Here is a 24,081-nt window from a genome sequence, read left to right as displayed (position 1 = left end):
ACCCTACTCTACTCGGTTTCTACACTACTCTACCCTACTCTACTCGGTTTCAACCCTACTCTACTCGGTTTCTACACTACTCTACTCCAACCTACTCTACTCGGTTTCTACCCTACTCTACTCGGTTTCTACACTACTCTACTCTACTCGGTTTCTACCCTACTCTACTCGGTTTCTACACTACTCTACTCCACCCTACTCTACTCGGTTTCTACACTACTCTACTCAGTTTCAACCCTACTCTACTCGGTTTCTAATCTACTCTGCTCCACCCTACTCTACTCGGTTTCTACACTACTCTACTCCACCCTACTGTACTCGGTTTCTACACTACCCTACTCGGTTTCTACACTACTCTTCTTCACACTACTCTACTTTGTTTCTACACGTTTCTACACTACTCTACTCCACCCTACTCTACTCGGTTTCTACCCTACTCTACTCGGTTTCTACACTACTCTACTCCACCCTACTCTAATCAGTTTCTACACTACTCTACTCCACCCTACTCTACTCGGTTTCAACCCTACTCTACTCGGTTTCTACACTACTCTACTCCACCCTACTCTACTCGGTCTCTACCCTACTCTACTTGGTTTCTACCCTACTCTACTCGGTTTCTACCCTACTCTACTCGGTTTCTACACTACTCTACCCTACTCTACTCGGTTTCTAACCTACTCTACTCGGTTTCTACACTACGCTACTCTACCCTACTCTACTCGGTTTCTACACTACGCTACTCTACCCTACTCTACTCGGTTTCTACACTACTCTAACCTACTCTACTCGGTTTCAACCCTACTCTACTCGGTTTCTACACTACTCTACTCCAATCTACTCTACTCTGTTTCTACCCTACTCTACTCGGTTTCTACACTACTCTACTCCACCCTACTCTACTCGGTTTCTACCCTACTCTACTCGGTTTCTACACTACTCTACTCCACCCTACTCTACTCGGTTGCTACCCTACTCTACTCGGTTTCTACACTACTCTACTCCACCCTACTCTACTCGGTTTCTACACTACCCTACTCGGTTTCTACACTACTCTTCTTCACACTACTCTACTTTGTTTCTACACGTTTCTACACTACTCTACTCCACCCTACTCTACTCGGTTTCTACCCTACTCTACTCGGTTTCTACACTACTCTACTCCACCCTACTCTAATCAGTTTCTACACTACTCTACTCCACCCTACTCTACTCGGTTTCAACCCTACTCTACTCGGTTTCTACACTACTCTACTCCACCCTACTCTACTTGGTCTCTACCCTACTCTACTTGGTTTCTACCCTACTCTACTCGGTTTCTACCCTACTCTACTCGGTTTCTACACTACTCTACCCTACTCTACTCGGTTTCTAACCTACTCTACTCGGTTTCTACACTACGCTACCCTACTCTACTCGGTTTCTACACTACTCTAACCTACTCTACTCGGTTTCAACCCTACTCTACTCGGTTTCTACACTACTCTACTCCAATCTACTCTACTCGGTTGCTACCCTACTCTACTCGGTTTCTACACTACTCTACTCCTCGCTACTCTACTCGGTTTCTACACTACTCTACTCCACCCTACTCTACTCGGTTTCTACCCTACTCTACTCGGTTTCTACCCTACTCTACTCGGTTTCTACACTACTCTACCCTACTCTACTCGGTTTCTACCCTACTCTACTCGGTTTCTACACTACTCTACTCCACTCTACTCGGTTTCTACCCTACTCTACTCGGTTTCTACACTACTCTACTCCAACCCTACTCTACTCGGTTTCTACCCTACTCTACTCGGTTTCTACACTACTCTACTCCACCCTACTCTACTCGGTTTCTACCCTACTCTACTCGGTTTCTACCCTACTCTACTCCAACCTACTCTACTCGGTTTCTACCCTACTCTACCTCGGTTTCTACACTACTCTACTCCACCCTACTCTAATCAGTTTCTACACTACTCTACTCCACCCTACTCTACTCGGTTTCAACCCTACTCTACTCGGTTTCTACACTACTCTACCCTACTCTACTCGGTTTCTACCCTACTCTACTCGGTTTCTACACTACTCTACTCCACCCTACTCTACTCGGTCTCTACCCTACTCTACTCGGTTTCTTCCCTACTCTACTCGGTTTCTACCCTACTCTACTCGGTTTCTACACTACTCTACCCTACTCTACTCGGTTTCTACCCTACTCTACTCGGTTTCTACACTACTCTACCCTACTCTACTCGGTTTCAACCCTACTCTACTCGGTTTCTACACTACTCTACTCCAACCTACTCTACTCGGTTTCTACCCTACTCTACTCGGTTTCTACACTACTCTACTCTACTCGGTTTCTACCCTACTCTACTCGGTTTCTACACTACTCTACTCCACCCTACTCTACTCGGTTTCTACCCTACTCTACTCGGTTGCTACCCTACTCTACTCGGTTTCTACACTACTCTACTCCACCCTACTCTACTCGGTTTCTACACTACTCTACTCCACCCCTACTCTACTCGGTTTCTACACTACTCTACTCCAACCTACTCTACTCGGTTTCTACCCTACTCTACTCGGTTTCTACACTACTCTACTCCACCCTACTCTACTCGGTTTCTACCCTACTCTACTCGGTTTCTACCCTACTCTACTCGGTTTCTACACTACTCTACTCGGTTTCTACACTACTCTACCCTACTCTACTCGGTTTCAACCCTACTCTACTCGGTTTCTACACTACTCTACTCCAACCTACTCTACTCGGTTTCTACACTACTCTACTCCAACCTACTCTACTCGGTTTCTACCCTACTCTACTCGGTTTCTACACTACTCTACTCCACCCTACTCTACTCCACCCTACTCTACTCGGTTTCTACCCTACTCTACTCGGTTTCTACCCTACTCTACTCGGTTTCTACCCTACTCTACTCGGTTTCTACACTACTCTACCCTACTCTACTCGGTTTCTACCCTACTCTACTCCACTCTACTCGGTTTCTACCCCTACTCTACTCGGTTTCTACACTACTCTACTCCACCCTACTCTACTCGGTTTCTACACTACTCTACTCCACCCTACTCTACTTGGTTTCTACACTACTCTACTCAGTTTCAACCCTACTCTACTCGGTTTCTACACTACTCTGCTCCACCCTACTCTACTCGGTTTCTACACTACTCTACTCCACCCTACTCTACTCGGTTTCTACCCTACTCTACTCGGTTTCTACACTACTCTACTCCACCCTACTCTAATCGGTTTCTACACTACTCTACTCCACCCTACTCTACTCGGTTTCAACCCTACTCTACTCGGTTTCTACACTACTCTACCCTACTCTACTCGGTTTCTACCCTACTCTACTCGGTTTCTACACTACTCTACTCCACCCCTACTCTACTCGGTCTCTACCCTACTCTACTCGGTTTCTTCCCTACTCTACTCGGTTTCTACCCTACTCTACTCGGTTTCTACACTACTCTACCCTACTCTACTCGGTTTCTACCCTACTCTACTCGGTTTCTACACTACTCTACCCTACTCTACTCGGTTTCAACCCCTACTCTACTCGGTTTCTACACTACTCTACTCCAACCTACTCTACTCGGTTTCTACCCTACTCTACTCGGTTTCTACACTACTCTACTCTACTCGGTTTCTACCCTACTCTACTCGGTTTCTACACTACTCTACTCCACCCTACTCTACTCGGTTTCTACACTACTCTACTCAGTTTCAACCCTACTCTACTCGGTTTCTACACTACTCTGCTCCACCCTACTCTACTCGGTTTCTACACTACTCTACTCGGTTTCTACACTACTCTACTCCACCCTACTCTACTCGGTTTCTACCCTACTCTACTCGGTTTCTACCCTACTCTACTCCAACCTACTCTACTCGGTTCTACCCTACTCTACTCGGTTTCTACACTACTCTACTCCACCCTACTCTAATCAGTTTCTACACTACTCTACTCCACCCTACTCTACTCGGTTTCAACCCTACTCTACTCGGTTTCTACACTACTCTACCCTACTCTACTCGGTTTCTACCCTACTCTACTCGGTTTCTACACTACTCTACTCCACCCTACTCTACTCGGTCTCTACCCTACTCTACTCGGTTTCTTCCCTACTCTACTCGGTTTCTACCCTACTCTACTCGGTTTCTACACTACTCTACCCTACTCTACTCGGTTTCTACCCTACTCTACTCGGTTTCTACACTACTCTACCCTACTCTACTCGGTTTCAACCCTACTCTACTCGGTTTCTACACTACTCTACTCCAACCTACTCTACTCGGTTTCTACCCCTACTCTACTCGGTTTCTACACTACTCTACTCTACTCGGTTTCTACCCTACTCTACTCGGGTTTCTACACTACTCTACTCCACCCTACTCTACTCGGTTTCTACCCACTCTACTCGGTTGCTACCCTACTCTACTCGGTTTCTACACTACTCTACTCCACCCTACTCTACTCGGTTTCTACACTACTCTACTCCACCCTACTCTACTCGGTTTCTACACTACTCTACTCCAACCTACTCTACTCGGTTTCTACCCTACTCTACTCGGTTTCTACACTACTCTACTCCACCCTACTCTACTCGGTTTCTACCCTACTCTACTCGGTTTCTACCCTACTCTACTCGGTTTCTACACTACTCTACTCGGTTTCTACACTACTCTACCCTACTCTACTCGGTTTCAACCCTACTCTACTCGGTTTCTACACTACTCTACTCCAACCTACTCTACTCGGTTTCTACACTACTCTACTCCAACCTACTCTACTCGGTTTCTACCCTACTCTACTCGGTTTCTACACTACTCTACTCCACCCTACTCTACTCCACCCTACTCTACTCGGTTTCTACCCTACTCTACTCGGTTTCTACCCTACTCTACTCGGTTTCTACCCTACTCTACTCGGTTTCTACACTACTCTACCCTACTCTACTCGGTTTCTACCCTACTCTACTCCACTCTACTCGGTTTCTACCCTACTCTACTCGGTTTCTACACTACTCTACTCCACCCTACTCTACTCGGTTTCTACACTACTCTACTCCACACTACTCTACTTGGTTTCTACACTACTCTACTCAGTTTCAACCCTACTCTACTCGGTTTCTACACTACTCTGCTCCACCCTACTCTACTCGGTTTCTACACTACTCTACTCCACCCTACTCTACTCGGTTTCTACCCTACTCTACTCGGTTTCTACACTACTCTACTCCACCCTACTCTAATCAGTTTCTACACTACTCTACTCCACCCTACTCTACTCGGTTTCAACCCTACTCTACTCGGTTTCTACACTACTCTACCCTACTCTACTCGGTTTCTACCCTACTCTACTCGGTTTCTACACTACTCTACTCCACCCTACTCTACTCGGTCTCTACCCTACTCTACTCGGTTTCTTCCCTACTCTACTCGGTTTCTACCCTACTCTACTCGGTTTCTACACTACTCTACCCTACTCTACTCGGTTTCTACCCTACTCTACTCGGTTTCTACACTACTCTACCCTACTCTACTCGGTTTCAACCCTACTCTACTCGGTTTCTACACTACTCTACTCCAACCTACTCTACTCGGTTTCTACCCTACTCTACTCGGTTTCTACACTACTCTACTCTACTCGGTTTCTACCCTACTCTACTCGGTTTCTACACTACTCTACTCCACCCTACTCTACTCGGTTTCTACACTACTCTACTCAGTTTCAACCCTACTCTACTCGGTTTCTACACTACTCTGCTCCACCCTACTCTACTCGGTTTCTACACTACTCTACTCCACCCTACTCTACTCGGTTTCTACACTACCCTACTCGGTTTCTACACTACTCTTCTTCACACTACTCTACTTTGTTTCTACACGTTTCTACACTACTCTACTCCACTCTACTCGGTTTCTACCCTACTCTACTCGGTTTCTACACTACTCTACTCCACCCTACTCTAATCAGTTTCTACACTACTCTACTCCACCCTACTCTACTCGGTTTCAACCCTACTCTACTCGGTTTCTACACTACTCTACTCCACCCTACTCTACTCGGTCTCTACCCTACTCTACTTGGTTTCTACCCTACTCTACTCGGTTTCTACCCTACTCTACTCGGTTTCTACACTACTCTACCCTACTCTACTCGGTTTCTAACCTACTCTACTCGGTTTCTACACTACGCTACTCTACCCTACTCTACTCGGTTTCTACACTACTCTAACCTACTCTACTCGGTTTCAACCCTACTCTACTCGGTTTCTACACTACTCTACTCCAATCTACTCTACTCTGTTTCTACCCTACTCTACTCGGTTTCTACACTACTCTACTCCACCCTACTCTACTCGGTTTCTACCCTACTCTACTCGGTTTCTACACTACTCTACTCCACCCTACTCTACTCGGTTTCTACCCTACTCTACTCGGTTGCTACCCTACTCTACTCGGTTTCTACACTACTCTACTCCACCCTACTCTACTCGGTTTCTACACTACCCTACTCGGTTTCTACACTACTCTTCTTCACACTACTCTACTTTGTTTCTACACGTTTCTACACTACTCTACTCCACCCTACTCTACTCGGTTTCTACCCTACTCTACTCGGTTTCTACACTACTCTACTCCACCCTACTCTACTTGGTCTCTACCCTACTCTACTTGGTTTCTACCCTACTCTACTCGGTTTCTACCCTACTCTACTCGGTTTCTACACTACTCTACCCTACTCTACTCGGTTTCTAACCTACTCTACTCGGTTTCTACACTACGCTACTCTACCCTACTCTACTCGGTTTCTACACTACTCTAACCTACTCTACTCGGTTTCAACCCTACTCTACTCGGTTTCTACACTACTCTACTCCAATCTACTCTACTCTGTTTCTACCCTACTCTACTCGGTTTCTACACTACTCTACTCCACCCTACTCTACTCGGTTTCTACCCTACTCTACTCGGTTTCTACACTACTCTACTCCACCCTACTCTACTCGGTTTCTACCCTACTCTACTCGGTTGCTACCCTACTCTACTCGGTTTCTACACTACTCTACTCCTCGCTACTCTACTCGGTTTCTACACTACTCTACTCCACCCTACTCTACTCAGTTTCTACCCTACTCTACTCGGTTTCTACCCTACTCTACTCGGTTTCTACACTACTCTACCCTACTCTACTCGGTTTCTACCCTACTCTACTCGGTTTCTACACTACTCTACTCCACTCTACTCGGTTTCTACCCTACTCTACTCGGTTTCTACACTACTCTACTCCAACCTACTCTACTCGGTTCTACCCTACTCTACTCGGTTTCTACACTACTCTACTCCACCCTACTCTACTCGGTTTCTACCCTACTCTACTCGGTTTCTACACTACTCTACTCCAACCTACTCTACTCGGTTCTACCCTACTCTACTCGGTTTCTACACTACTCTACTCCACCCTACTCTAATCAGTTTCTACACTACTCTACTCCACCCTACTCTACTCGGTTTCAACCCTACTCTACTCGGTTTCTACACTACTCTACCCTACTCTACTCGGTTTCTACCCTACTCTACTCGGTTTCTACACTACTCTACTCCACCCTACTCTACTCGGTCTCTACCCTACTCTACTCGGTTTCTTCCCTACTCTACTCGGTTTCTACCCTACTCTACTCGGTTTCTACACTACTCTACCCTACTCTACTCGGTTTCTACCCTACTCTACTCGGTTTCTACACTACTCTACCCTACTCTACTCGGTTTCAACCCTACTCTACTCGGTTTCTACACTACTCTACTCCAACCTACTCTACTCGGTTTCTACCCTACTCTACTCGGTTTCTACACTACTCTACTCTACTCGGTTTCTACCCTACTCTACTCGGTTTCTACACTACTCTACTCCACCCTACTCTACTCGGTTTCTACCCTACTCTACTCGGTTGCTACCCTACTCTACTCGGTTTCTACACTACTCTACTCCACCCTACTCTACTCGGTTTCTACACTACTCTACTCCACCCTACTCTACTCGGTTTCTACACTACTCTACTCCACCCTACTCTACTCGGTTTCTACCCTACTCTACTCGGTTTCTACACTACTCTACTCCACCCTACTCTACTCGGTTTCTACCCTACTCTACTCGGTTTCTACCCTACTCTACTCGGTTTCTACACTACTCTACTCGGTTTCTACACTACTCTACCCTACTCTACTCGGTTTCAACCCTACTCTACTCGGTTTCTACACTACTCTACTCCAACCTACTCTACTCGGTTTCTACACTACTCTACTCCAACCTACTCTACTCGGTTTCTACCCTACTCTACTCGGTTTCTACACTACTCTACTCCACCCTACTCTACTCGGTTTCTACCCTACTCTACTCGGTTTCTACCCTACTCTACTCGGTTTCTACCCTACTCTACTCGGTTTCTACACTACTCTACCCTACTCTACTCGGTTTCTACCCTACTCTACTCGGTTTCTACACTACTCTACCCTACTCTACTCGGTTTCTACACTACTCTACCCTACTCTACTCGGTTTCAACCCTACTCTACTCGGTTTCTACACTACTCTACTCCAACCTACTCTACTCGGTTTCTACCCTACTCTACTCGGTTTCTACACTACTCTACTCCACCCTACTCTACTCGGTTTCTACCCTACTCTACTCGGTTGCTACCCTACTCTACTCGGTTTCTACACTACTCTACTCCACCCTACTCTACTCGGTTTCTACACTACTCTACTCCACCCTACTCTACTCAGTTTCTACCCTACTCTACTCGGTTTCTACCCTACTCTACTCGGTTTCTACACTACTCTACCCTACTCTACTCGGTTTCTACCCTACTCTACTCGGTTTCTACACTACTCTACTCCACCCTACTCTACTCGGTTTCTACACTACTCTACTCCAACCTACTCTACTCGGTTTCTACCCTACTCTACTCGGTTTCTACACTACTCTACTCCACCCTACTCTACTCGGTTTCTACCCTACTCTACTCGGTTTCTACCCTACTCTACTCGGTTTCTACACGACTCTACCCTACTCTACTCGGTTTCTACCCTACTCCACTCGGTTTCTACACTACTCTACTCCACCCTACTCTACTCGGTTTCTACACTACTCTACTCCACCCTACTCTACTCGGTTTCAACCCTACTCTACTCGGTTTCTACACTACTCTACTCCAACCTACTCTACTCGGTTTCTACACTACTCTACTCCACCCTACTCTACTCGGTTTCAACCCTACTCTACTCGGTTTTACCCTACTCTACTCGGTTTCTACACTTCTCTACCCTACTCTACTCGGTTTCTACCCTACTCTACTCGGTTTCTACACTACTCTACTCCACCCTACTCTACTCGGTTTCTACCCTACTCTACTCTATGCCTTCTCCCATTTGTGTTCTCTTTTAGTTTTAGTGTTTGTGATTGGTATTGATTTAGTATTTAAATAATGTTGGGGTTGGGACTTGAACATGTAAAGGACATTTATCCATCAGTTTGCTGCATGGTTGCCTTGTGAATCTTGTCATTTTCATGGGCTCCTTCTCTTGTCTAGTTTCTATTCGAGGTGTGGTTGCCTCCCAGGTAAAGCCAGTTGGTTTACTCTGTTTTACACACACTCACAAACATACTCCTTCTCTCTCTTTCTGTCTCTCTCTCTTCCTCCTTCTCCCTCTCTCTCCCCTCTCTCTCTCTTAATTATTTCCCCTCTATCTCTCTCGCTCTCTTCCTCTCTCCTTCTCTCTGTCTATAGGGGAGTCAAGCAGGGAGCTGGGCCCCCCTCCTTCGGTGGATGAGGCAGCCAACACATTGATGACGCGGCTGGGCTTCCTGTTGGGAGACAAAACTAGTGAGGGGCCAGACGGAGAACATTACAGCATGGACGAACCAGACAATAGACAGGTGTGTGTGTGTGTGTGTGTGTGTGTGTGTGTGTGTGTGTGTGTGTGTGTGTGTGTGTGTGTGTGTGTGTGTGTGTGTGTGTGTGTGTGTGTGTGTGTGTGTGTGTGTGTGTGTGTGTGTGTGTGTGTGTGTGTGTGTGTGTGTGTGTGTGTGTGTGTGTGTGTGTGTGTGTGTGTGTGTGTGTGTGTGTGGCCATCCCACAATGCTAACCCCTCCTCTCTCTACTACTGCTATCACTGAGGAAATGTTGCTGGGGAGGAAAAATGTCTCTCCATATTCATGATATCTTGAGATTCCATTCTGTGTTCCTCTATTTCTGATCCCATTTGGGAAACAGTTAAGAACAAATTCTTATTTACAATGACAGCCTACCCCGGCAAAACCCAGACGACGCTGGGCCAATTGTGCGCCACGCTATGGGACTCCCAATCACGGCCGGATGTGATACAGTCTGGATTTGAACCAGGGACTGTAGTGTCACCTCTTGCACTGAGATGCAGTGCCTTAGACCGCTGGGCACCACTTAGGAGCCCAGACATACCTGGGATGTAATGACTTCCCTTTACCTGACAGTTTGATGAGCTTCTTGTTTACAGCCTGGTGCTATACATCTCTGTAAGCCAAGTCCACAGATAAAAAAGAAACTCACTAAATTGCACTTTACATTCCCAATTTGTCAGTTTCTCAAAGCATAAACTCTTCCGCCCTAATTAGGCCATTATATAACAAAGTTCCTAGATTATTTATTCAGCTCGACACATCAAAACTTCAAAAAAGTTGTCATTCGTTAATATATTCTGCTACTTTAGTGTGCTGATAACCAGCAGGTTGATTTAGCCTCATATTTCTCTCACCACTGACTGAACCTCGGCTGCTAAATGGCTTTTAGATATATACATGTACATGTACAGTGCCTTCAGAAAGTATTCACACCCCTTTACTTTTTCCACATTTTGTTGTGGGATTAAAATGGATTTAATTGTAATTCTTTGTCAACGATCTACACAAAATACTCTTTCAGAAAAATGGAAGAAAAATGTGAACATTTGCAAAACATTTCTGAAAAATAAAACGCTAATATATCTTCATTAAATTAGTATTCAACCCACTGAGTAGACCTTTGGCAGTGATTACAGCTGTGAGTCTTTCTGGGTAAGTCTCTAAGAGCTTTGCACACCTAGATTGTACAATATTTGCACATTATTCTTTAAAAAATGATTCATCCTCTGTCAAGTTGGTTGTTGAACATTGCTAGACAGCCATTTCCAAGTCTTACCATAGAGCTGATTTAACCCTTGTATTGTCTTAAGGGTCAAAAATGACCCGCCACTATGTTAAACAGCAGAGAAAGCCCCCTAAATTATATTTTTTCAGCTTGAAATTTTATAACTTTTCCTAGAGTGAACCCAACATTAGAAAAAGTGAAACATCGCCTTTGTTCATATTTCCATGAAAGCTGTACACCACCAGGGTACAACGATTGTCTTAGGGTCCTTTTTGACCCGGCAGTTATAAAATAATTTACACACCACGAAAACCACAAAGACACACACACACACACACACACACACACACACACACACACACACACACACACACACAATGATACATTGAGGTTATGTGTGCTACTGATTGAACTCAGCCAGCAGCTCCTGAAGAGGAAGATCACCATGGTTTGCACAGTTAGAAAGAACAAGCCTGAGCTCCCCCTGCACTCCTCACGACAAGGAGGAGAGAGGCCTTCTCATCAAAGTTTGCCTTCACCCCCACTACCACTCTAGTTTCTTACCTCCAAAAGAGGAACAAGAATGTGGTCCTCCTGATCACAATGCACAAAACGGCTGAGATCGGTGATCGTAAGGACAGGAAGCCAGCCATCATCCTGGACTACAACACAACAAAGGAGGTGTGGACAACCTGGACAAGGTGATTGGAACTTACAGCTGCTGGAGGATGACTGCCCACTGGCTCCTGGTCATCTTCCATAACATCATTGATGTGTCCTCATACAATGCCTTTGTGATATGGAACAAGATCAACCCTACCTGGATGCCTGATAAGCGGAACAAGAGGAGGGTGTTCCTGGACCTGCTGGGAAAGGCACTTGTTACCCCACACATTCAAAGAAGGAAGTGCCTCCCCCGCACAGCAGCCTCTGCAGCGCTTGTGAAAGCTGTTCAAGGGGCTGAATCTTGTCCTGATCCACCTGAGGCTGCAGCTGGCAAGAGGAGGAGATGCCAATTCTGCTCCCCAAAGAAGGACTGTAAAACAAATACTATGTGCTGCACATGTGAGAAATACATCTGCAAAGTCCATGCACACACACTTGCATACTGTCCTACATGTGCTAATTAGAGTTGATTGATTTATGTTCTTCACATTTTTGTAACTATTATCTTATTTTATTTGTATTGATTGTTTTTGTTTATACACCTTGTGGGTGGGGGCAATGGTTAACAAAATGGGACAAGACTAGTATTTTGTAGTTGAGTTCCTCATTGTACATGTAATGGAGTGTGTAACTGGCTGCAGGCAAGTCAGGAGCAGGAGAGCAGAAATGGATAGCAAACGGAGCCCTTTATTGAGGCGAACAAAACACGGCATTCAGAAAACTAAACACACATGGGTTACAATAACCCGGCGCAAACCAGCCTGGAGTACACATATATTTACACATAACAATTACACACACAGACATGGGGGAAACAGAGGGTTATATGCAAGTAATGAGGGAATGCAAACCAGGTGTGCGGGGAAAACAAGACCAATCCAATGGAAAATGAAAGGTGGATCGGCGATGGCTAGAAGACCGGTAACATCGAACGCCGCTCGAACAAGGAGGGACCGACTTTGGCGGAAGTCGTGACAGTACAGTATATAAGAATATGTTACTATGTTGCCAAAAAAGTTCAAGACTGTTATTGTTTCCCTTCAATAAAATGCAATAAAAACTACTTTCTGAACATTCCTGCTACTTTCTTAGGCTACACAAGTGCTATCTCTTGCTAAAAAATGTATTTTTACACTTATGTAGTACCTTTAGCAATAATAATAATAATACAACTCTACTTTAGTAAAGAAAACAATTATGACAGGTGTGTTGTAATAAAAACGAGTGGTGTCCATTAAATGCTGTCTTTCTGCGTAGTGAAGAGGGAAAACACAGATATTCACAAAGTTTGTGATGAATGACAGGTTATTTCTTCATGCAAAATAGATTTGGGGTTTAAAATTCAATTAAGCTGCTTTATTTTAGGGGTTTAGTGAAGGCGGGTCATTTTTTACCCTTAGGACAAGGGGAGTATACAGAATATTAAGACTATACAAGGGGTAAATCAAAACAGTATCTAGGCCACTCAGGAACATTCAATGTTGTATTGTTAAGAAACTTCAGTGTAGATTTGGCCTTGTATTTTTGATTATTGTCCTGCTGAAAGGTGAATTCATCTCCCAGTGTCTGTTGGAAAGCAGACTTTCCTCTAGGATGTTGCCTGTGCTTAGCTCTATTCCGTTTCTTTTATCATAAAAAACTCCCTAGTCCTTGCCGATGACAAGCATACCCATAAAATGATGCAGCCACCACCATGCTTGACAATATAAAGAGTGGTACTCAGTGATGTGTTGCATTTGTCCCATATATAACGCATTGTATTCAGGACAAAGTTAATTTCTTTGCTACATTTTTTGCTGTTTTACTTTAGTACCTTATTGCAAACAGGATGCATGTTTTGGAATATTTTTTATTCTGTACAGGCTTCCTTATTTTCACTCTGTCATTTGATCCATCCTCAGTTTTCTTCTATCACAGCCAACTATGGACCTGTTTTAAAGTCACCATTGCCCTCATGGTGAAATCCCTGAGTGGCTACCTTCCTCTCTAGGAACTGAGCTAGGAAGGACGCCTATATCTTTGTAGTGACTGTGTATATTGATATGCCATCCAAAGTGTAATTAATAACTTCACCATGCTCAAAGGGATATTCAATGTCTGTATATATTTTTTCTCTCCCATCTACCAATAGGTGCCCTTTGGCATGGGCGAGCACTGCAAAATAAATGCACACATACATGTTATTCAATCATTGCACCCACACTTCTCACGTGCGTCAACAAACGTCTGCATAGAACACTAAAATAGAACTTGGTTCTATTTATGGCACTTGACGCGCTGCCCTCTCCCATCTCCTCATTGGTTTAGCTAGCTAGCTAAATTGCCATAGATGTTTAATGCTTTTCGACCTGTCCCCAAATTAATATAGATGGTTCAGAGTTCATTTTGATTTTTCAACCTGCGGACGCACGTGTACGAGAGGTGTTGTCAGCATGTGAGGGACCTTACAGATAATTGTATGTGTGGGGTACAGAGATGAGGTAGTCATTCAATATCATGTTAAACACTATTATTGCAACTTATTATGTGACTTGTGTATAACACATTTTTACTCTTGAACTTATTTAGGCTTGCCATAACATAGGGGTTGAATCCTTATTGACTCAAGACATTTTAGCTTTTCAATTTTTATTAATTTGTAAACATTTGAAAAAACATAATTACACTTTGACATTATGGGGTATTGTGTGTAGGCCTGTGACTAATTTAAATTCAGGCTGTAAATAAAACAAAAAATCAAGGGTTGTGTATACAGAAAGTATACTTTTTCCACATTTTGTTTTATTTACAGCCTGAATTTACAGCTCCAGATAGTCAACTAGTGTAAAGAAAAAATGTAAATTTTATTTTCTTTCAAAAACAAGGACATTTCTAAGTGACCCAAAACTTATACACACACTACCATTAAAAGGTTTTGGGTCACTTAGAAATGTCCTTGTTTTTGAGAGAAAATTAAATTTAAATAACGTCAAATTGATCAGAAATACAGTGTAGACATTGTTGATGTGGTAAGTGACTATTGTAGCTGGAAACGGCATCTTTTTTTATGGAATATCTACATAGGCGTACAGAGGCCCATTATCAGCAACCATCACTCCTGTGTTCCAATGGCATGTTGTGTTAGCTAATCCAAGTTTATCATTTTAAATTATAATTGATCATTAGAAAACCTATTTTGCAATTATGTTAGCACAGCTGAAAACTGTTGTTCTGATTAAAGAAGCAGTACAACTGGCCTTCTTTAGACTAATTGAGTATCTGGAGCATCAGCATTTGTGGGTTCGATTTCAGGCTCAAAATGGCTAGAAACAAATAACTTTCTTCTGAAACTCGTCAGTCTATTCTTGTTCTTGGAAATGAAGGCTATTCCACATGAGAAATTGCCAAGAAACTGAAGATCTCGTACAAGGCTGTGTACTACTCCCTTCACAGGGAGAGTTCCTCTGTCCAGTGTCTGTGTTCTTTTGCCCATCTTATTATTTTATTTTTATTGGCCAGTCTGAGATATGTTTTTTTCTTTGCAACTCTGCCTAGAAGGCCAGCTACCCTGAGTCACCTCTTCACTGTTGACGTTGAGACTGGTGTTTTGCAGGTACTATTTAATGAAGCTGCCAGTTGAGGACTTGTGAGGCATGTTTCTCAAACTAGACACTCTAATGAACTTGTCCTCTTGCTCAGGTGTGCACCGGGGCCTCGCACTCCTCTTTCCATTCTGGTTAGAGAAAGTTTGCGCTGTTCTGTGAAGGGACTAATACACAGCGTTGTACGAGATCTTCAGTTTCTTGGCAATTTCTTGGCAAAATTACCTTTTTAAGCAATACATCAGACACCCTGCGTTCTCTACCTCAAACCTAATTAGAGAGCGAGAAAGAGAGCGAGAGAGAGATGGCCGGTCTACCATGGCAGAGGAACATCAAAGCTCCAGGCATTAACAGTTTCTGACAGAGAGTACATAGTGGCAGAATACCTGAATATGGTGACTGACTGACTATATACAGACTCAGTGAGCATGGCCTTGCTATTGAGAAAGGCCACCATAGGCAGAGCTGGCTCTCAAGAGAAGACAGGCTATGTGCACACTGCACTTCCTAGCCTCCTGCCAAATGTATGACCATATTAAAAACACATATTTCCCTCAGATTACACAGACTCACATTTAAAAAATAAAAAATACATCTAATTTTGATAAACTCCCATATCTATTAGGTGAAATAACAGTGTGCCATCACAGCAGCAATATTTGTAAACCTGTTGCCACAAGAAAAGGGCAACCAGTGAACAAACACCATTATAAATACAACCCATATTTATGTTTATTTATTTTCCCTGTTGTACTTTAACTATTTGCACATTGTTACAACACTATATATAGCCATAATATGACATTTGAAATGTCTTTATTCTTTTTGGAACGTTTGAGTTTAGTGTTTACTGTTCATTTTTTATTATTTATTTGACTTTTGTTTATTATCTATTTCACTTGCTTTGTTAATGTAAACATATGTTTCCCATGCCAATAAAGCTCCTTGATTTGAATTGAATTGAGAGATTGTCATCATGATGAAATGACCCCCCCTGGACTGAATGGTGGAGAGTTGTGGTGTTACATGTTGCTTTAGCTAGATATATTACGGACTGTATAGGTATGGACTGACGCAGTGTGGCTAACCAATTAGACTGGTGGAGCTTGCTAGCTGTTAGTGGTGTTATACTGTAGTGGTGTTTTCCTTTAGTGGTGTTATACTGTAGTGGTGTTTTCCTTTAGTGGTGTTATACTGTAGTGGTGTTATGCTGTAGTGGTGTTTTCCTTTAGTGGTGTTATACTGTAGTGGTGTTATACTGTAGTGGTGTTATACTGTAGTGGTGTTATACTGTAGTGGTGTTATGCTGTAGTGGTGTTTTCCTTTAGTGGTGTTTTCCTTTAGTGGTGTTATACTGTAGTGGTGTTATACTGTAGTGGTGTTATGCTGTAGTGGTGTTATGCTGTAGTGGTGTTATGCTGTAGTGGTGTTATGCTGTTGTGGTGTTATACTGTAGTGGTGTTATTCTGTAGTGGTGTTATGCTGTAGTGGTGTTATGCTGTAGTTGTGTTATGCTGTAGTGGTGTTATGCTGTAGTGGTGTTATGCTGTAGTGGTGTTATGCTGTAGTGGTGTTATGCTGTTGTGGTGTTATGCTGTAGTGGTGTTATGCTGTAGTGGTGTTATGCTGTAGTGGTGTTATGCTGTAGTGGTGTTATGCTGTTGTGGTGTTATACTGTAGTGGTGTTATGCTGTAGTGGTGTTATACTGTAGTGGTGTTACGCTGTAGTGGTGTTACGCTGTAGTGATGTTATACTGTAGTGGTGTTATGCTGTAGTGGTGGTATGTTGTAGTGGTGTTATGCTGTAGTGGTGGTATGCTGTAGTGGTGGTATGCTGTAGTGGTGGTATGTTGTAGTGGTGTTATACTGTAGTTGTGTTATACTGTAGTGGTGGTATGCTGTAGTGGTGGTATGCTGTAGTGGTGTTATGCTGTAGTGGTGTTATACTGTAGTGGTGTTATACTGTAGTGGTGTTATACTGTAGTGGTGTTATACTGTAGTGGTGGGGTGTATAGAGAGATATGTAAGAGAGGTTCATTAAAGAATGTAGGGAATAGGGTGCCATTTTGGATGCATTCTGTGACTCATCGTTGACCCCTGCCATGTGTGCTCCCTCTATAAAGTCACATATTTCCATATTTCCTTACTTTCCTTATATATATACACTGCTCAAAAAAATAAAGGGAACACTTAAACAGCACAATCTAACTCCAAGTCAATCACACTTCTGTGAAATCAAACTATCCACTTAGGAAGCAACACTGATTGACAATAAATTGCACATGCTGTTGTGCAAATGGAATAGACAACAGGTGGAAATTATAGGCAATTAGCAAGACACCCCCAATAAAGGAGTGGTTCTGCAGGTGGGGACCACAGACCACTTCTCAGTTCCTATGCTTCCTGGCTGATGTTTTGGTCACTTTTGAATGCTGGTGGTGCTTTCACTCTAGTGGTAGCATGAGACGGAGTCTACAAACCACACAAGTGGCTCAGGTAGTGCAGCTCATCCAGGATGGCACATCAATGCGAGCTGTGGCAAGAAGGTTTGCTGTGTCTGTCAGCGTAGTGTCCAGAGCATGGAGGCGCTACCAGGAGACAGGCCAGTACATCAGGAGACGTGGAGGAGGCCGTAGGAGGGCAACAACCCTCCTACGTGCAAGGAGGAGCAGGAGGAGCACTGCCAGAGCCCTGCATAATGACCTCCAGCAGGCCACAAATGTGCATGTGTCTGCTCAAACGGTCAGAAACAGACTCCATGAGGGCCCGACGTCCACAGGTGGAGGTTGTGCTTACAGCCCAACACCGTGCAGGACGTTTGGCATTTGCCAGAGAACACCAAGATTGGCAAATTCGCCACTGGCGCCCTGTGCTCTTCACAGATGAAAGCAGGTTCACACTGAGCACATGACAGACGTGACAGAGTCTGGAGACGCCGTGGAGAACGTTCTGCTGCCTGCAACATCCTCCAGCATGACCGGTTTGGCGGTGGGTCAGTCATGGTGTGGGGTGGCATTTCTTTCGGGGGCCGCACAGCCCTCCATGTGCTCGCCAGAGGTAGCCTAACTGCCATTAGGTACCGAGATGAGATCCTCAGACCCCTTGTGAGACCATATGCTGGTGCGGTTGGCCCTGGGTTCCTCCTAATGCAAGACAATGCTAGACCTCATGTGGCTGGAGTGTGTCAGCAGTTCCTGCAAGAGGGAGGCATTGATGCTATGGACTGGCCCGCCCGTTCCCCAAACCTGAATCCAATTGAGCACATCTGGGACATCATGTCTCGCTCCATCCACCAATGCCACATTGCACCACAGACTGTCCAGGAGTTGGCGGATGCTTTAGTCCAGGTCTGGGAGGAGATCCCTCAGGAGACCACCCGCCACCTCATCAGGAACATGCCCAGGTGTTGTAGGGAGGTCATACAGGCACGTGGAGGCCACACACACTACTGAGCCTCATTTTGACTTGTTTTAAGGACATTACATCAAAGTTGGATCAGCCTGTAGTGTGGTTTTCCACTTTAATTTTGAGTGTGTCTCCAAATCCAGACCTCCATGGGTTGATAAATTGGATTTCCATTGATTATTTTTGTGTGCTTTTGTTGTTCGCACATTCAACTATGTAAAGATAAAAGTATTTAATAAGATTATTTCTTTCATTCAGATCTAGGATGTGTTGTTTAAGTGTTCCCTTCATTTTTTTGAGCAGTATATATATTTGGTAAGGAAATGTGACTTTGTAGAGGGAGCACACATGGCAGGGGTCAATATATATATATATATATGGTAAGGAAAAACAGCTAATGTTGGGTTTTTTATCCATGAAAAGACATTGAGCCCCTCAAGGGCGGCAATATGAGGATACGAAATGATACGTTTTTCTATTACCCTTAAATCAATATACAATAAACCTTCAGTTGGGCTGCAGTAGGTAGATTCTTACAGTAGCTGGGATCTCTTCAGGATAGCTAAAGCCTACTGACTGAGGGAAGAGGGTGACCTTTCTTTATCTCCAAAAAGACGGCCATTAATTGCCTCTCCCCTCTCCTTCCCTCCACATCTCCACCTCTTCTTCCTCTCCTCCCCTCCACATCCCCACCCCTTCTACCTCTCCTCCCCTCCACATCCCCACCTCTTCTACCTCTCCTCCCCTCCACATCCCCACCTCTTCTACCTCTCCTCCCCTCCACATCCCCACCACTTCTACCTCTCCTCCCCTCCACATCCCCACCTCTTCTACCTCTCCTCCCCTCCACATCCCCACCTCTTCTACCTCGCCTTCCCTCCACATCCCCACCTCTTCTACCTCTCCTCCCCTCCACATCCCCACCTCTTCTACCTCTCCTCCCCTCCACATCCCCACCACTTCTACCTCTCCTCCCCTCCACATCCCCACCTCTTCTACCTCTCCTCCCCTCCACATCCCCACCTCTTCTACCTCTCCTCCCCTCCACATCCCCACCTCTTCTACCTCTCCTCCCCACCGCTTTCCTCCATCTACCTACCACCCCTCCACCTACAACTGCTCTACCCCTCCTCTACTCCTCCCCTCCACATCCCCACCGCTTTCCTCCATCTACCTACCACCCCTCCACCTACCACTGCTCTACCCCTCCTCTACTCCTCCCCTCCACATCCCCACCGCTTTCCTCCATCTACCTACCACCCCTCCACCTACCACTGCTCTACCCCTCCTCTACTCCACCCCTCCATCACTCCACCCCTCCATCACTCCTCCCCTCCTCCTCTCCACCCCTCCATCACTTCTTCCCTTCCTCTTCCCCACCTCTCCTCCCCTCCACCTCCCCACCTCTTCACTTCTCCTCCCCTCCTCCTCCCCACCCCTCCACCCCTCCATCACTCCTCCCCACCTCTTCACTTCTCCTCCCCTCCTCCTCTACCTCTCCACCCCTCCACCTTTTCACCCCTCCATCACTCCACCCCTCCATCACTCCTCCCCAACTCTCCACCCCTCCATCACTTCTTCCCTTCCTCCTCCCCACCTCTCCACCCCTCCATCACTCCTCCCCTCCACCTCCCCACCTCTTCACTTCTCCTCCCCTCCTCCTCCCCACCCCTCCACCTCTCCACCCCTCCGTCACTCCTCCCCTCCACCTCCCCACCTCTCCACCCCTCCACCTCTCCACCCCTCCATCACTCCTCCGCTCCACCTCCCCACCTCTTCACCTCTCTACCTCTTCTCCCACCTCCTCCAACTCTCCACCTTAGCAAGGCAAAGATCCAATGATCAAAGTTCAATCCAATTCTACTGTGCTTTTTAAGGTCAGATGGTCAGACTAACACACAGAGGAAGCGTCCCAAATGCAGTGCACTACACTACCTATGCAGTGCACTACATTTGAAGTATTGCACTATATAGGGATTAGGGTGCCATTTGGGACTTATCCAGAGTGCGCTAGCCCAGCAGATAGAGGTTTTGCTGCTTGCTGTGTGTGTATGTTTTCTGCTAGCCTCTCACAGACCTACCCAGTTGACTGGCCTCTTCCATACGCTGAGTACAGGGGTCAGCTCTCACTGGGCAGCCTGCACAACTCCATGACTGTACTAGGCCCAGCCCATCTCGGGGGAGGGGAGGAGACGGGGATGAGAGGGAACACGTAACAGGCACCATGCAACCTGACTGACCTGGCTCTCTGCTGTCCTATCACTACAGCTCTGACCAGGAAGACCAGGGATGGTCTGAGTGTTTCAGTTACTGGCTACCAAGGAGGCTAAGCAGAAGTACAGTTGAGTCTATGGGAGGGCGTGTGAGGGGAAGCCAAGTCAAGTCTATTTGTCAAATGCACATGATACACAGTATAATGAAATGCTGACTACAGGTTCACCTCTCAACAATGTGACATAATAATGAAATGCTGACTTCAGATTCACCTCTCAACAATGTGACATAATAATGAAATGCTGACTACAGGTTCACCTCTCAACAATGTGACATAATAATGAAATGCTGACTACAGGTTCACCTCTCAACAATGTGACATAATAATGAAATGCTGCAATCTCATTGGAATAAAAATGTAGTACATTTAACAGAAATATAAATATAAAAAGGCACTCAAACTCATTTACAGTTGAATATTTACAGTAGGATATTGACAGTGGGATATTGACAGTAGGATAATGACAGTATAATGTTTACAGTAGTACATTTACAATATGATATTGACAGTAGGATATTGACAGTGGGATATTGACAGTAGGATAATGACAGTATAATGTTTACAGTAGTACATTTACAATAGGATATTGACAGTAGGATATTGACAGTAGGATATTTACAGTGGGATATTGACAGTAGGATAATGACAGTGTAATGTTTACAGTAGTACATTTACAATAGGATATTGACAGTAGGATATTGATAGTAGGATATTTACAGTGGGATATTGACAGTAGGATAATGACAGTGTAATGTTTACAGTAGTACATTTACAATAGGATATTGACAGTAGGATATTGATAGTAGTATATTTACAGTAGAATAATGACAGTATAATATTTACAGGCAGGATATTGACAGTGGGATACTGGCAGTAGGATATTGACAATAGGATGATGACAGTAGGATATTTACAGTAGGCTGTAGGACAGGATGATATTTGCACAATAAAACCATTTTTTAAGCACTTCGGCAAGGGATTTTACCTCGAAGCCCCTCATACCCCCCTTAGTGAACTGAGCGGCACTTCTACCTTTGACCTTACCCCATAAACACAGTCATTATTTGAGTGAGTGAGTGAGTGAGCGAGCGAGCGTGTATATTAGCCATGCCAGAATTCTTCTCTCCCTGTGGTGCCCTCTCTGAGCTGACATCAGGGAAGGGCACGGCAGGGGGTCACAGTAAAATGTAACAGGTAACATCCAATGGGAGGAGGGCCACAGCAACATTGTGACAGGCTCTGTCCAATGGGAGCAGGGCATAGCAGGGTCAGGAAGTGTTTATTCATTCTGCTGCTAGATATAAGCAGGGTCAGGAAGTGTTTAAAGCTCTCTCTCTCTCTCACTCAGCAATGCTGTGGAATCATTCTGCTGCTAGATATAAAATGGAAGCTTCAGTACTGCTGGTTCCTGACTATGATAAACCTACACAGAAACCTATGGAGACTCAACATGTGACTACTTCCTCCTTTCCTATTGATGTGGCCTCAATTGTGTTGGTGTTCTGGGCTGTGTTGTAACTAGTACCGTCATCTGACTCTGTGTTTCTCCTCCAGGGCCTGGCTGCTAACCAGAGGCTCAGTCCATGCTCCACCCTGACCAGCAGCACAGCCTCCCCCCCGGCCGGCTCACCCTGCTCCACCCTAGCGCCTGGCGCTGATGGTGCCATGCCCACGGGTAACCAGGATAATAAGGACCACGCCTACGGATCTGTCTCAAGCCCCACCTCCACCCTGGAGAGCCGGGACAGCGGCATCATCGGTGAGGGGGATGGACTATATACACACACATATGCACATCGTAAGAAACGCACACGCGCATACACACTCAAAAACACACGCACACACTCAGAACACAAAACCCTGTTTATTCATTAGAGAAAACAGGACACAGTATATCAGAGAACAGAATATCAGTCGGATAGCTGTTCATGTGCAGAATACTACAGACATTTACATGACTGGTTGTGTTGTTGGGTCATTGAGCATGGTCGTAGCAAAGGCAACTCTAGCCCTTGATCATATCTCTCAGTTCCATTACATTACACATAAGAGTCATTGGACGAAGGGGTCTGAACATTAACATACAACACTTGCATTACGGTTTTGGAAGCATAAGGACCTTATCTTTCATATTAGCAAGTATTAATTTTCTAGAAAACAAAACGTTAAACACCTTTATAGGGTTAGTGTTCCCACATGGCCATATCTCCATGTTACAGTGCATGTTTACTGAAGACAGAAGGAAGACAGAGGGACGACCTGTGTTAATTAGCTATCTACAGTAGCATTTTCCGAACACCTATGTGTAATGGAAGAAGGCCACCAGAAACTTGTTGTCACTGAAATATACTATCGGCTAAAATTGTGATAAAACCTGTTAAACCGTAGTACAGTAAGTGTGTTTTTTGCATTTGTGAAATTATTTGGATGTAATATGAAAGTTAAGGGCTTTATGTTACAGACCTATATCCTGCCCTGCCTTTCTAAAGTCTTCAAAAGCCAAGTGAACAAACAGATCACCGACCATCTCGAATCCCACCGTACCTTCTCCGCTATGCAATCTGGTTTCCCAGCTGGTCACGGGTGCACCTCAGCCACACTCAAGGTCCTAAACGATATCATAACCACCATCGATAAAAAACAGTACTGTGCAGCCGTCTTCATCGACCTGGCCAAGGCTTTCGACTCTGTCAATCACCATATTCTTATCGGCAGACTTAACAGCCTTGGTTTCTCTAATGACTGCCTCGCCTGGTTCACTAACTACTTCCCAGATAGAGTTCAATATGTCAAATCGGAGGGCCTGTTGTCCGGACCTCTGGCAGTCTCTATGGGGGTGCCACAGGGTTCAATTCTCGGGCCGACTCTTTTCTCTGTATATATCAATGATGTCGCTCTTGCTGCGGGTGATTCTTTAATCCACCTCTATGCAGACGACACCATTCTGTATACATCTGACCCTTCTTTGGA

General features: G+C 44.9%; 1 protein-coding gene across 2 annotated transcripts in view; it reads left to right on the top strand.

The window, feature by feature from the left end:
- LOC106610487 (protein TANC2-like) overlaps positions 1–24,081 on the top strand; it is a 215,890-nt gene that overhangs the window by 116,607 nt on the left and 75,202 nt on the right. For both annotated transcript variants that reach the window (XM_014209876.2, XM_045724542.1), the window contains 2 exons: positions 9,811–9,959; positions 22,666–22,870. In XM_014209876.2, the coding sequence (XP_014065351.2) occupies positions 9,870–9,959; positions 22,666–22,870 (295 nt within the window). In that variant the 5' untranslated portion in view covers positions 9,811–9,869. The remainder of the gene's footprint in view (positions 1–9,810; positions 9,960–22,665; positions 22,871–24,081) is intronic.

Source organism: Salmo salar, chromosome ssa01 (assembly GCF_905237065.1).
Source record: "Salmo salar chromosome ssa01, Ssal_v3.1, whole genome shotgun sequence".
NCBI classification, from domain to species: domain Eukaryota; kingdom Metazoa; phylum Chordata; class Actinopteri; order Salmoniformes; family Salmonidae; genus Salmo; species Salmo salar.
Note: the sequence above shows the minus strand (reverse complement) of the source record. Positions and strands in the feature narration are given on the sequence as shown.